This window comes from Osmia lignaria, chromosome 4 (genome assembly GCF_051020975.1).
Source record: "Osmia lignaria lignaria isolate PbOS001 chromosome 4, iyOsmLign1, whole genome shotgun sequence".
Classification (NCBI taxonomy): Eukaryota; Metazoa; Arthropoda; class Insecta; order Hymenoptera; family Megachilidae; genus Osmia; species Osmia lignaria.
In genome coordinates, this window is record NC_135035.1 from 6,719,519 (window position 1) to 6,735,422 (window position 15,904).

The window sequence follows — 15,904 nt, forward strand, 5'->3', positions numbered from 1 at the left end:
TCTACTCATACCTTCTATTTATTTCCTTCTTTTTCTTCTACCTCTTCGATGCAATCTTTTTTAATTTTATTAATGGTTAATTGGATCACTTAATAAATACGTTAAGTATCTAATTATTAAGAATAGTAAATTAATTTTTAAATTTCAATTCATCTTTTAAATCAAACCGCAGAAATCTAATAACAAAATTAAGAATACAAAACAGGGGAAGAGAAAATAAAATGAATCAGAAAAATTGAATCCTGAAGAAGAGTAACAAACTGAAGATAACCCAGCATGAACGAACGATAATGAAAGAAATCACCGTCAGAAGTTGATAAAAGAAACAACCATATCGATAAAAGCAAGAAGCAACGAAATCAACGAAAACGAAAGAAAGTGAAACGGGGTTGGAAAATTAGATAGCAAGGGAGAAAAGCGTGTAATGAAAAGGGAAAGGGAGTAAAATAGAAAATAACAGCAACTAAGACGAAGAGAAACAGAACGAGGCGAGAGAAGAAGGGAAAATGAAAAAAAGTGACGATCTAAGGGAGGGGTTTGTAAGAAGGGAAGGTCTGCGGTGGTTGTGCTTCAGTTTGACACAGTCAGAGACCCTCGTTGCCTGGCAACCTTAAAGGGTGGAAGTTCACATTGGCGTAGGGTGTACTTGCAACGAATTTATGCGCCTGGACCACCCTCGACCTCCAAAAAAAAAAAAAAAGAACGAAACGGTGTATAATTGGTGACTTCTAAGGGTTTGTGATATATCGCGTAACATCCCTGTGGATACGTAATGTAACTTGGAAATCTGGTAAACATTTTTCTTTGGGAATACTCGATTAGGGGTTGCGGAGGATTGAATAAAAGTAGATTGATTCGTGATCAACTATGAAAGTGAGTTGTTTTTTTTTTTCTTTTTTTTTTTGTTTATTATTAGAGAATAAGGTGCTTTATGAAATTAAGTGAACTGATCAACTATTTTCCATCAGGGTGATTTGTTCATCAACCGTACAGGGATTATTCGTAACTTGTTGATGCAAACGGAGCATGCTGGGACGGTGTTTCAATCCAGCAGGGGGTAAATGAGACGATTCGTTTCCCCGATCGATTTAATTAGCTTCGATCCGGTCACAATTTATTTTGATTAGCCGAAAGCGTGACAGGGTGGGCTCCACCGTTCCGGATCCCACGCTGTACCCTATGGTAAATTCTATAGAAAATGTATCATATCGTACCATACTAGGGAAGATCAATATACATGACGCCAAAAAAAGGGGGATGTGGATTTTATCAGCAGATACTAAAAATCGTTAAATATAAGAAAAAAGTTCTAATAAATATTTGAAAAGAAAAGAAACCAATTTTATTTACTTCATTATATTTTTTTAAATAATTTATAATCTATATTTTTTATTCAAATAAAATAGAGCCAGAAATGATATAAACTGTGAACTCGAGAGTTAAAGCAAGAACTATCTGTTATTTTACGATAATATACAATTACTTGAATGGGAGGATGGTTGCCCATGAACGAGTACAATGCTCCCTTGCAACTTGTTGCACTTGATTCAGCAGTAAACCAGAAATCGCATATCCTCATAAAGTCTTTTATGCTCTTCGTAATACCGTCGTAATAGAAATCGGTCAATGATCCTGCACTATCTTCTAGTTTAGGAGTCTTCAAATTGGAGAGGGTGGTTGTGAGTCCTTGTGAAATAAATCGACAAATAAATCAAAATTATTGAGTGAATCTTTTGTATAGATATTTTAAAACATGGTAGATAGAAACATTTTTATATGAAAAGTTTTTTTATACCAATTGGAAGACAAATATTGTTGCTAGTGAAAATCCTTAAATGGCAGTAGTAAGATCAGTCATAAGTCAGACATGTCGATAGAATTTTGAATAGAAATTGAAATCATTAATCAGTGTTATTTTTACCTTTCAGTAGAGTGATTCCGGTGGTTTTTGTACGCGAAGATCACCCAAGGCAGTCGCAATGGCTACCCTATCCTTGCGTATCTCCATCCCGGAGAAAAACGCCACGAAGATGATGCAATTCGACCCAAGCACATCCGTTTACGACGCTTGCCGTATTATCAGAGAGAAACTCGCTGAAGCGGGTAACATGGGCCAACGTAAGCTCCTACTTGCAGCTAAAATATCTACCAGCGTTATAGTAACGAACCCACGAATTTGCATTTATTTTTTTCTTGTTTCTTTCACGTTGAAAATTTATATGAAAACAGCAGGAGAGTTAAATTAGGGTTTCTGTATATTTTTGCAAAAAAATCTATCTAAAAAATCTAATTTGTAATGATCTAGTAAGTAAAATGAATAAATTTTAAAATTATGACGAGTACAGTTACAATCATCGATGATTTTTCAAATGTCAATAGCGAAGGACTACGGATTATTCCTTGCCGACGAGGATGTGAAGAAGGGCGTATGGTTGGAGCCAGGCCGAAACCTCGATTATTACATCCTGAGGAACGGCGATCTGCTCGAGTACAGACGTAAACTGCGGACCCTCAGAGTGCGCATGTTGGATGGAACGTTGAAGACGTTGCTAGTGGATGACAGCCAACCCGTCGCCAATCTCATGGTAGTAATTTGTACGAAGATAGGTATCACGAACCACGACGAGTACTCGTTGGTACGTGAGCTAGCCGACGAAGAGACCGAGAATCAAAAGCCGGGCAATTTTGGCACCCTCACCCTGAAGAGGAGGAAAGAGGAGAAAGGCGAACGAGACGCGAAGATGGATCAGTTGAGGAAGAAGCTGAAGACTGATGACGAAGGTGAGTAGATTTGATTTGTTTAAATAATTCGTATCTTTTTTTTCTTTTTTATTATTAAAAAATTCTATTTGACTTTCAATATTCCACAGCCTAACACATCATGTTTTTCTTATTATAACAAATATGTTAGTCACTGGTCTAACACGTTGCACTTAAAATATCGGTTTCCATCCGGTAACAAAAGGAGATATTATTTTCTTCTTTCAGTGAATTGGATAGATCCTAGTAAGACGTTACGAGAGCAAGGAATAGACGAGTCAGAAACGGTGCTGCTACGGCGAAAGTTTTTCTTCTCCGATCAAAATATCGACAGCCGAGATCCGGTGCAATTATCTCTTTTATACGTTCAAGCAAGAGATGCAATTCTAGATGGCACGCATCCGGTTACTCAGGAAAAAGCTTGTACTTTCGCTGGGATACAATGCCAGATCCAGTTTGGTGATCACAAGGAGGACAAGCATAAGCCCGGCTTCCTCGAGTAAGTTCTTTCACAAACAAATGTCACTTTTCTTTTCATTACAAGTATCTTATTCTGTCATTTTCATTGTTGTAATAAAATATGATCATCAAGTACACAGGAAGTCAAACTGATCAACTATCCCAATCATCGACTAATCATTTTATCGTTATTTTGTTACAGCCTCAAGGAATTTCTACCGCAGTCTTATCTGAAAGTGAAGGGAATTGAAAAGAAAGTCTTTGCAGAGCACAAGAAACATATTGGTCTCTCTGAATTAGATGCCAAAGTTCTATACACGAAAACAGCAAGGTCCCTAAGCACTTACGGTGTCACATTCTTCTTGGTTAAAGAGAAAATGAAAGGGAAAAATAAACTGGTGCCTCGTTTGCTTGGTGTCACTAAAGACTCTGTCTTGCGACTCGATGAAAAGACGAAAGAAATATTGAAAACCTGGCCGCTAACTACCGTCCGACGTTGGGGTGCCTCTCCAAACACTTTCACACTTGATTTTGGCGACTATTCCGATCAATATTACAGTGTACAAACCACGGAAGCAGAACAGATTCTTCAATTGATCTCTGGATATATCGATATCATCCTGAAGAAACAGAAAGCTAAAGATCACTTTGGTATTGAAGGTGATGAAGGCTCTACCATGGTCGAGGATAGCGTAGCACCTTTGAAGTGAGTTACTTGTTTATTACTTGTGTTAATTTGTTAATTGGGTAGATAAGATTTGTTAGGATGATTAGCAGTATTGGTAAATCAAACAGCAGGAGTTAGTCTTGTTTTGTTTGTCGAATATTGAGTTTGTATTTAGAGAACAATTCAGATTCCTTTTTTTTCGAAGTGAAGTAAAAATGACGGAGGAGTTTTTGAAACAGAGACAGAAAAGTTACATTGAAGCTAAAAAGAGACAAGTGTCTTCAAAGTAAATAATTTTTGTAATAATATCTTTTAGTATAATTTAAGAACTTTATTTACTTTTAGTAATTTTCGGAGCAATTAAGTAATAACTTTGGGATTTTAGATTCTATTAATTAAAATTGGAATTGGTTTAGAATATTATATAAAATATAATGTTTCATTTATTTTCCAGAGCAACAATTATGCAACACGAAACCAGTAACGTTGGCAAAGGAAACGTGGAAGCAGTATCAGTCGCTATACCAGCAGTCATGAGAGCTGGAGGAGATGGTAAGTATTTCAAAGAATCTCCCAAACATATTTTGTGTACCAAAATCAGTGTCTTGTATCATTTATTATCCCTTAGAGTGTTAGTCCTTCGAGAATTTCAAATATAAGTAAAGTAAAGTAAATCAAAGTATCTAAACTAAACTAAGACACTGTATTTTGGTGTCGTCGCTAAGCCCCAGAACGATCAAAGAAGCTACAGAAACCAAAGAAATCCTTGCACGGCAGAGAAATCCTGCTCGTTGATTTTGTACATACAGTACATATTTTCTTTTTTTTTTGTATTTCTATAATAGTTCTGTACATGTAAATTTCGGCCTCGCTTGTCCGCGAACGTTGTATTTTGCTTCGCTCATCCGTGCGATATTCAAAGCTTCTTGTGTCGAGCAATAATCGATCCTGAGGATCGACCCTTGTAAATACCACTTGGATAGTTGCATGATACGATTTGTAGGTGCTCGACCATATGGGACTGGGCACATGGGCGGTGCTCAATATACGACTGTCAGCGGCCAGGTGAACATCGCTCACGCTCCACCGATGGTAAGATCTATCGTAAACATAGGATGCTCTTGCTCATGTTGAATTTCAGTATTTTAGCCATTAGAACGTGGTCATGATTATTACTTTTTAGTTACGCTTTATTTGTTTATGTCCCTTAAGTATGAAGGAGGTTTCAAGTTAAGATCTCCCTAGGTTCTCCCCAGCTTTTCCTAACAAATATTAAGTGTTTCACCTCAATTTTGATAAAACTTAGATATGATGTGGCATTTAAGACAATATTCAATCAACTTAATCAAAACAATTGTTTCTACAATAAAATATTGATAATTCACATGAACAGGAGTCATCTCAATCGCTTTATTATAGCATTTATTTAGATCGAGCATCTTTAATGGATCGCAGCGAGTATAAACGGTATATTTAAATTATGAAAGATCATTAATCAAATGATTTTGTTGCACGATAAGGGAAGAGAACTTCGAAAATTACTAATTGACGGTTTAAATTTATTTTCATGCTAGCCGCCTTCTATTGCGGACACAGAGTAGGTACACGATGATAAATCATTTAATTAATTATCATTGGCCAGTTTTTATTTGATTCAATTGTTATAAATAGAGAATACAAAGTTCATTGTAATACGAAGATTTTTTTTAATAAGAAATTTGATCATTAATTAAGTGGAATAATCAATGAACTCTGTATCGTAAAAATTGTATTCATCTAGCATACAGCTTTGTTAGGTACATTTACATTTGTTCCAAATTGGATCATCAATGATCTCACTTCACCTTCTAAAAATTAATTTATTCAAATTCTTTTCTATTTTACTTTCTATTCAAATTTATTAAAAATTCTACATTTTGCGTCCAATCAAACCCAGTTAATTAGGAATCCACGTGAAAGTTCGAACGCCCATCATACAATCAATTTACTTTTAAAAAACAAATACATGTAAAACCAGGTGCAACAAACCAAGGTCACATCCGTCCTATCCGAACCACAACGTGCCTTACTATCAACAATCACCGCCGGTCACGAGGTGATCCACATCGCGGAAACCGAGTTATCATGCAAGGCTCCACTTCCGGAATTGGGAACCGATCCAGCCTCTTTGAAATGGATCGAACAGACCATAGACACGCACAAACAGAACGTAGGTTCACAGATTGCGGCGATGAACGCCGCTACAGCTCAGGTAGTCACCCTGACCTCGGGTCCAGCCGACGATGTAGATCACACAGCGGTGGGTGCAGCGATCACCACGATCGCTACCAACCTTCCAGAAATGACCAAGGGTGTCAGGATGATTGCTGCTCTAATGGAAGATGAGTCTTCCGGGGATAGACTCTTAGATGCAGCCAGGAAGCTCTGCTCTGCGTTCTCTGATTTGCTGAAGGCCACTGAACCTGAAACTAAGGAGGTACGTTCTCTTAGTCCTTTTTATAAAAATGTATCTTTTTTCTTTAATTTAACTTTTAAGATTTTGATCTTATAAGAAAAGAAAATCTTAGAAATATATGTACTTTTTTATGCAGCCTTTCTACATAGCGATTTCAGCCTATGAAAAATACGTAAGCACAAGTGTCAGAGAATTTTCTAAATGGCTTCAAATTTTAGAATCATTCATTTTTATAAATGTATTCTGTGTATTTGTATTATATTTTAATTTCAAATTATCTGCACATTATTTTTTGTAAGAATAAAAATTTCAGTCAGCTAATGTTTTTTATCAGCACACTGCAGACTAGTTTTTCTGTTTCTTAAGAATGTTAAATTATCGATTCTAGAATGTCGTGAAACATAGTTGAACTATTGCATTATGTATCACTGCAATTAGGTGTAGCAAAAACTGAGGAAAATGGAGCAAAAAATAGAAAATTGTTTCATGTTTATGTTTTAATAGCTGTTTCGAAAGATTCATTCAATTCATTTTATTCTCGTTGCATCAATGAATATTTCAGTGCTGTTGCAATTGGTCTGTTTTTTTCTTTTAGCAGGAAACAGTTTTTAATGTTTCTTATTTCAATGATATCCACTACACCCCTTTAATTAATTAAAATCTTCTATTCCAGCCAAGACAGAATCTCTTGAACGCTGCGTCTCGCGTTGGTGAAGCCTCTCACCAAGTTCTAACCACCATCGGCGAAGAGAATGATTCAAACCGAGAACTGCAGGATATGTTACTAGCCCTAGCTAAGGCAGTCGCCAACTCCACTGCTGCTTTAGTTCTCAAAGCCAAGAACATCGCAGCCACTTGCGAGGACTCAGCAACCCAAAACCGTGTGATATCAGCCGCCACACAATGTGCCCTAGCCACTTCCCAATTAGTAGCTTGCGCTAAAGTAGTAGCACCGACCCTACACTCTCCAGCCTGTCAAACACAACTGATGAACGCAGTCAGAGAAGTAACAAAAGCAGTAGAAGGTCTGCTGGAAGTATGCAATGAAACATGCGGTGATGAGAATTTATTGAAAGAACTAAACGCTGCTGCCAGTGAAGTGAGCAGGACACTGAATGACTTATTAAATCACATAAAAACCGCCACCAGAGGTGAACGAGCTAAAGAATCCATCCAGGAAGGAGCAGTGGAGACGATATTCGTGGCCACTGACAAGTTGTTCGCCAGCACTGGAGACGCTGGAGAGATGGTTAGGCAGGCAAGGGTTGTGGGTCAGGCAACAGCCCAACTGATCCAGAGTATTAAGGGTGAGGCTGAGAGGCAGACCGATACAGAACAGCAGAGACGATTGCTAGCTGCTGCAAAGGTGCTGGCTGATGCCACTGCCAAGATGGTAGAGGCTGCTAGACAATGCGCCAGTAGCCCACACGACGCAAAGATGCAGGACCAACTACGCCAAGCTGCTGAGGAACTTAGGGTAGCGACCACCGCAGCTGCCACTCCAGCCTTGAGAAGGAAACTCATCAGCAGATTGGAGGCCTGCGCCAAGCAGGCTGCCGCCACTGCTACTCAGTGCATAGCCGCTTCATCAGGTGCAGCACATCATAATACAAATCCGTCTAGTCAGGAAGAACTAAATGCAGAATGCTTGACAATGGCGCAGCATATACCTAGCCTGGTGGCTGGGGTGAAGGGGACACAGGCTCAGCCAGATAACTCTTCAGCTCAACTGAACTTAATAAATGCTTCTGAACAGTTCCTACAACCTGGTACATCTGTGGTGAAAGCTGCCAGGGCGGTACTACCAACAGTCACCGATCAGGCCTCTGCTATGCAATTGAACAACACTTCTCAGCAATTAGGTGCTTCTCTGTCTGACCTGAGATCAGCTGTGACCCGTGCCAGGGAAGCTTGCGGTGGTCTGGAATTGGACGCAGCTGAAGAGCTTATTAATAGCCTGAAGGATGAGTTGGGAGAGTTCTATAGAGCAGTTGAAGCTGCCTCTCTGAGACCTCTACCTGATGAGACCACAGAATCCACAGCTCTTCGACTAGGCGCCACGTCAAAGAACGTCGGATTCGCCATGGCCCAGCTTTTGTCCGCCGCCAAACAAGGAAACGAGAACTACACCGGAAGCGCAGCAAGAGAAACCGCGTCTGCACTTAAGGATCTAACTTATGCTGTCCGTGGAGTGGCTGCTACATCGAATCAGCCTGATACGCAGAAGAAGGTGCTGATGACTGCTGATGATGTGATTCTTAAGTCTCTGAGACTGGTTAAGGAAGCCAGACGAGCTTTGAAGAGTCCTGATAATCCAGACAATGAAGCCAATTTGGCTGCTGTTGCTAAGGATGTGTCAAATTCATTGAACAAGTGTGTATCTTGTTTACCTGGACAAAGGGACGTCGATGAGGCGATCAAGAATATTGAAGACATGACTCAGGTTCTCGGTATGAACGAGTTCCCGCAGACCAACAAGAGTTATGGGTAAGTAGTCCAGTGTTACTGATAAGGAGGCTGTTATCAGGAAGTGCAGTGACACCTTGTTACAGTTTTTAAACCTACTTATCATGCATTGGCACACATAGAATAATTTTCTTTTCCAGGCAATTGCAGAACGACCTGAACAACGCAGCCGCAAACCTAAACGATGCTTCATCAAATGTAGTATCTTCAGTGCGATCCCCAATACAGTTGGCAAGCTCCTCAAAACAATTCACCAACGCCTTCGGTGATCTGTTAGGCGTAGGAATGGAGATGGCTGGACAGACAACCATTGAAACTCGAAGCCAAATGGTAGTGTCCCTGAAGAACGTGAGCATGACCTCTAGCAAGCTTCTAGTGACCGCCAAATCAGTAGCAGCCGATCCAGGTGCACCAAATGCGAAGAATCAGCTCTCTGCAGCTGCTAGAGCCGTAACAGACTCCATCAACTATCTAGTAGATGTCTGTACCTCTGCTGCACCTGGCCAGAACGAGTGTGACAACGCCATCAGGAACATTCAGTCGATGAGGTCACTTCTGGACAATCCTAACGAGCCAGTTTCCGAAGCAACTTATTTCGAGTGCCTTGAGACTGTGATGGAAAAGAGTAAGAGCCTTGGTGATGGTATGACAGGTATAGCCAATCACGCAAAGAAGTCTGAACACGAGCAGTTCTCTGTAGCCGTTCGAGGAGTATCTTCATCTATTTGCGGATTGATCGAGGCAGCAGCTCAAGCAGCCTACTTAGCTGGTGTAAGTGATCCTACATCAGTGGCTGGAAAACCAGGTCTAGTAGATCGGGCTCAGTTCCTCAGGGCTGCTCAGGCTATTCACACTGGCTGCCAGAGCCTTGGAAATCCTACCAGTACAGAGCAACAGGTTCTTTCAGCAGCTACTATGATTGCCAAGTACACTAGCGCCCTTTGCAACGCCTGTCGCGAGGCCTCTAACAAAACCAGCAATCCAGTTGCAAAGAAACACTTTGTCCAGTCAGCTAAAGATGTTGCTAACTCCACTTCAGCTTTAGTGAAGGAGATCAAGGCGTTGGATTCGGACTACTCCGAGGCCAACAGGGAGAGGTGTGCAGAGGCTACTAAGCCTCTTTTGGAAGCTGTCGACAATCTCTGTACCTTTGCCAGCTCCCCAGAGTTCGCCAGTCACCCGGCGAAGATATCTATTGCTGCTAGAGCTGCCCAGGAACCAATTACCAGCGCTGGTAAAGCTATCATCGACGGTTCTTGCGCGATGGTGCGGGCTGCGAAGAGTCTGGCGATCAGTCCTAAAGATCCTCCAACCTGGCAGCTGCTAGCTAATCACAGCAAGAGTGTCAGTGATTCTATAAAGTCTTTAGTCGCCTCTATTCGCGACAAGGCACCCGGACAGAAGGAATGCGACGCAGCTATTGAGAAATTATCTGCCAGAATCCGAGAATTGGATGCAGCTTCTCTTAGCGCCGTTTCGCAAGCCCTGCTACCCCGAAGGGAGAACACGGTTCAAGGATTCACTGATCAGATGGAGAGTAGCGCTAGTGAGCTGCGCGAAAAGCTGGAGCCTCTTCGAACAGCCGCCAAATATGAAGCTGAAAATGTCGGTCATGCTGTCAGTCAGATTGCTCTATACTGCGAGCCTTTGGTCTCTGGTGCTATCGGTGCTGCCTCCAACATGGTGCACTCCAAGCAACAAATGGTGCTTCTGGATCAAACTAAAACTGTCGCTGAGTCTGCTCTTCAGCTTGTCTGCGTGACCAAAGAGTCTGGTGGCAATCCAAAGGCCATCAACTTGCACGCAGAAGTGGACGAGACTGTGGAATCTATGAAGGACGCGCTTCAGGAACTGCAGAATACTTTGGAGACCATCTCGACGTCCAATGGTATTGTTACCGGACTCATTGATACCATTTCTAGGGCGATGGTCAGACTGGAAGATCACAGAATGTCAACCATCGATACAGTCGATTCTTATGTGGATTATCAGACGAGGATGGTGGAGGCTGCTAAGGAGATAGCTCGACTGGCCCAAGAAATGGTAAAAGGCTTATTTTATTATTATACAATATTTAATTATTAAATCTAATTACGAAATCTTCTTTTTAGTCCACAAAGTCCAGTACAGACGTGACCAGACTGGCTTCCCTCGCAGTAGACATTTCCCACAAGTACACCCAGCTAGCTCGCGACACATCCGGTGCTTCTGCAGCTGCATCAAACGCCGATGTGTCTTCAAGGCTTCGCACAGGTGTTCAGGAACTCGGTAGAGCCTGTGCCGACATAGTCCGTGCAGCAGGGACCTGTCAGATGTCACCTGGGGATGCCTATGCCCAGAGAGAAGTTGCAGAGCAGAGTAAAATCGTGACAGAGAAGGTGTCTCAGGTGTTGGCAGCTCTTCAGGCTGGCTCTAGAGGCACCCAGGCGTGCATCAACGCAGCGAGCACTGTATCCGGAATCATCGGCGACCTGGACACCACCATCATGTTCGCCACAGCTGGAACTCTTCATGCGGAGAACGAAGGAGACACTTTTGCTGATCATAGAGAGAATATTCTGAAGACTGCCAAGGCTCTTGTTGAAGACACTAAGACTCTGGTAGCTGGAGCAGCATCCTCTCAGGAACAACTAGCAGTCGCAGCACAGAATGCTGTATCAACCATTGTCCAACTAGCTGAAGTTGTTAAATATGGCGCTGCTAGTTTAGGCAGTCAAAATCCAGAGGCTCAGGTGATGCTGATCAATGCTGTGAAGGATGTTGCTTCTGCACTTGGGGATTTGATACATGCTACCAAGGCTGCTAGTGGGAAACCTATCAATGATCCCAGTATGGCGCATCTGAAAGACTCTGCCAAGGTAAGATGATTTGTTTAGTACTTGTTTTTCGTTGCTTTATTCGTGTACGCGTCGATGGACGAGACATGCTGTTAGCTTGGCATTAACTACACCTTGAAGAAGCGCTTGAGTGGAAAACGCCTATAACGGAATGGCAACGTCGAACATCAGGAAGTAGAGCTTTGTTGGAAGACGTGTATGACTAAACGGGGTGTTCTTTTCGCTTACCAATCGGCCAGAAATTGTATTTTGAAATTTCATTAGGACAATGGCGCCAGTTCGAGAGACACCTATCCTCTGATTCTCTATTCTACTTACATTCCCAAATTTTGTATTTCTGTTTTTAAAGTGGGAATATTGTTCAAGTTAAATTACAGTCTTATAAAAATCTAATCTTCATATAGTAAATAATAATTTTAATGAAATTTTCTTAGTGATAAATTACAAATGATGTCTAAAAATGATTTAGAATTCTGGGTAATGGCCATACACTAAATTGTAGGCTGGGAAAAGCTTGATTAAACAAAATTAACCGCAACAAGTAAATTAACCGTCGCAGAAGGGAGAAACGAAGCAGAACTCGTGAGACCCCATGAAGATGCTAACAGTGTTGTAACTAAATCTAAATTTCATGCTTAACCACCAATGAATTTCCTACTGACAATCTTTTGGGGTGGACTTTAATCGATAAACCGTTTTACTCTAACCGACTAAAAGAAATGAAAAAAGAAAAAAAAAGAATGAAGATGTTCTTCAAGATCAGTAAGGCTCGACCAAAAGGCAATTAAAGTCCACCTTGCAATATCTCTCCTCCGTTCGGTGTTTCATCTTTTCTATCGTCTGTGTGTGACTACACTCAAGATTTGTGTTCCTTTGAATAGAAACAGTAGCCTGTCGAAGCCGTTGTTTGCGGACAGAATCTTCGGCTTATGTTTTTATGCTTGTTGAGAATTGACACGCGTAGTGAAAGAAAGAATAAATTTTGTTGCCACGAAATTGGTGGACTTTAAATGTGAGTTTCATTGACGATTTTGGTCTGGCCGGTCCGGATAGGTGTTTGAACAACAGCTACAACAACAACTGATGCCTCTGAGTGACGTCGGCGGCTCGGAGTCCGAATGGTTCGTGTCCGATCAAGAGGAGGAGCTGATACGTCTGCTCTCAGCCTCAGAGAGCGAACAACCCTCTCAGCGCACTTCCGATTTGCTGTTGCTAATGTAGCCGAGTCCTCCATTCTCTTTTCTTTTTCTTTCACACCTGGGAATCTTGATTTTTTACTGAACATCTTTGCATTTTACTCTCTTCGTACAGTTGGTTCTTGGCAATTTAATTGCTTGCTTCTACTTTTTTTGGAAGACTTTTCTTAAATCATGATAACTCCAATTAACTGCAATAAGATTTTTCAAAATACGGTACCAGAAGGGTAAAAACAAATTTGTCACAGTGATGAATTTTTATAAACAATTCCAACAGTGTCATTGAAAATGATCAAACTATAAAGAGAACTTGGTAACGAATTTGTATGCAAATTTGTACTTTACAGTTCTCTAATTAATCATCCGAGTTACCATTTATCGAAGCATTTATATTTTATATTTAAACAACAATAATCGAGCTAAAAACGTAATAACACGATGCGCTTCTGCTGCATTTATTTAAATAATTCATGCATTTCATTCTCATTATGCAAAGAAATTGTACCGTGCTTCAATCTAGGTATTTAGAATACTTTGTGTACCATATTTCATCTTTCTTTCTTTTTTTTTTTCTTAAATAAATAAATCGACAAATTTTTATTATGCTACACCTTTAAACAAATTTATTAATCCATCCGTGGCAAGAATTTTGTTAAACAAAAGCAACCTTAGGTACGTACATTCTACTTGCAAACGTGTGTGCATTAACAATTAATAGCAACGTGCTTAATGCTTCGTTAACTAATTTTTTTTTTAATTACACACAGCGATAGTTATCTATTTTTACACAGGTTTTATTTAATCACGGATGATGCTTAACAATGGTTTTTTTGTGAAAAAAAGCATTCTAAATAGTGAGAAGGTGTCAGATATTCAATGAAACTGTCTTGATAAATGAAATAACTAACTATTGTCATCAAAGATTTATGTTATAATAATTCATACCATTTTCTAATGTTATCTGATATTTAACAACAAAATTATTTTAGAATGGCACTAACGTTATAAGCAGGATACATTAACTTTTCGAAATCAAAATTCTCCTGCAGCAGAATCTGAAAAATATATACACATATTGTATTAGATTAATCCTGTAACAAATATCGTATGTCGTTCACATTATTTACAGTATTCTAAAGGTCACGTATATTATTTCATTTCTCTTTCAGTAATCTTCGATAAAATTGGTGTAGCATGACAAGTTGAAGATTGATTAAACTTCCCAAAACTATTTAAGATGTTCTAAAATTAAAAATTTCGTGACTTTTAGATAAATTCATCTATAACCCTCATTTAATGACGAGTACATCAGAAACTGTATCCAGATTGTTATATGTAATCGTAATAAAGTCTGACTAATAGTATAAGACTTCTTGTTTCTTCATCTTCAGGTGATGGTGACCAACGTAACATCCCTGCTGAAGACAGTAAAAGCTGTGGAAGATGAGCACACGCGAGGGACCAGAGCCCTGGAATCCACCATCGAAGCCATAGCCCAGGAAATCCGTGCTCTGAACACTTCAGAATGCCAAAGGCTCAATGTAACCCCTGAAGATCTTGTCCGTTGCACGAAGAGCATCACCATCTCAACTGCAAAAGCAGTGGCTGCTGGGAATAGTTGCAAGCAAGATGACATAATTGCAGCTGCTAATATGGGACGAAAGGCTATCAGTGACATGTTAACGATTTGCAAAGGAGCAGCCTTGAATTGTGCTGAAACAGCTGAACTGAGAGACAGGACTCTTCAGGCTGGCCACGATGTTGCAATTAATTATAGAGAACTGTTGCAAGCTATCCTGCAAATCTCTTCAAGATCTGGTGATGCGAAGCACATGTTGCCACCTATTTCTAGAAAGATTGCTCAGAGTGTAACAGAGTTGGTAGCTGTGGCTGAGTTGTTGAAGGGTAATGACTGGGTGGACCCTGATGACCCAACGGTGATCGCTGAGAACGAGTTGCTGGGTGCTGCTGCCAGTATTGATGCTGCTGCTAAGAAGCTTGCTAGTTTGAGACCAAGGAGAAGCATACAGGTGAGTTATCAAGGGACAATTGGATTTAACATCTTAAAATTTTGAGACTTTCACGACTTGAATCGTCACACTTAAGTATCAATGGGAACTTGATCTGATTTCTGTAAGATATGTTTGATATTCTTGGTTGTTTTATAAATAATCGACCAGGAATCAAACATATTATTACGGCGGTCAGGAAAATCAACAGATTTTCATGGTGAGATTTATATGAATAAATTGGCTACAACTACAAAGCAAGGAACCAGCTATATACTGTTTATCTAATTATTTGTATCGATTATACATCAAACAATCAAGATCATTAAATCCACTTTCTCATTTTCCAGGAAGCTAACGAAGACATGAACTTCGATGAAATGATCCTGGAAGCAGCAAAATCAATCGCAGCAGCAACCTCAGCGCTGATAAAGGCAGCAAGCGCTGCTCAGAGAGAGTTGATAGCGACCGGAAAGGTATCTCGAACACCTCTGACCAGTTCAGATGACGGCCAGTGGTCCGAAGGCTTAATATCTGCCGCAAGAATGGTGGCAGCAGCAACACACAGCCTCGTAGAGTCAGCAAATGCGTTGGTCCAAGGCGTAAGTTCAGAAGAAAAACTGATTTCCAGTGCTAAACAAGTAGCTAGCAGCACAGCCCAGCTGCTGGTTGCTTGCAAAGTGAAGGCAGACCCTGATAGCGACAGCACAAAGAGATTACAAGCTGCTGGCAATGCTGTGAAACGCGCCACGGATAACCTGGTGCGAGCTGCACAGCAAGCTATCCAACAGGAGGAAGATAGATCTTTGATCCTCAATCGCAGAATGGTGGGTGGAATCGCGCAGGAGATAAACGCCAGGTCAGAAGTCCTTCGTATCGAAAGGGAACTTGAGGAAGCTAGAGGAAGATTGACAGCAATTCGGCAGGCGAAGTATAAGAATCGTCCAGACCTGGCTACTACTGATACTGAAGCTGAACAAAGTGGCTACGAGAGCTATTCAAGCAGGTATGAATTCAAAATTTAATTTTTGATATGGATCCTCTAATCATTTCTA

General features: G+C 40.5%; 1 protein-coding gene across 4 annotated transcripts in view; it reads left to right on the forward strand.

Moving 5' to 3' along the window:
* The window catches only part of rhea (Talin_middle and talin-RS domain-containing protein rhea), a 35,736-nt gene that overhangs the window by 18,163 nt on the left and 1,669 nt on the right, over positions 1–15,904 (forward strand). For 2 of the 4 annotated variants that reach the window (XM_034322778.2, XM_034322780.2), the window contains exons 3-14: positions 1,929–2,118; positions 2,380–2,781; positions 2,989–3,259; positions 3,422–3,925; positions 4,341–4,438; positions 4,890–4,978; positions 5,904–6,362; positions 7,015–8,828; positions 8,948–10,850; positions 10,919–11,665; positions 14,232–14,870; positions 15,200–15,855. In XM_034322778.2, the coding sequence (XP_034178669.2) occupies positions 1,980–2,118; positions 2,380–2,781; positions 2,989–3,259; positions 3,422–3,925; positions 4,341–4,438; positions 4,890–4,978; positions 5,904–6,362; positions 7,015–8,828; positions 8,948–10,850; positions 10,919–11,665; positions 14,232–14,870; positions 15,200–15,855 (7,721 nt within the window). In that variant the 5' untranslated portion in view covers positions 1,929–1,979. Of the gene's footprint in view, positions 1–1,928; positions 2,119–2,379; positions 2,782–2,988; positions 3,260–3,421; positions 3,926–4,340; positions 4,439–4,889; positions 4,979–5,903; positions 6,363–7,014; positions 8,829–8,947; positions 10,851–10,918; positions 11,666–12,697; positions 14,177–14,231; positions 14,871–15,199; positions 15,856–15,904 lie in introns of those variants that run through there. The other 2 variants (XM_034322779.2, XM_034322781.2) reach the window with 2 other exon arrangements.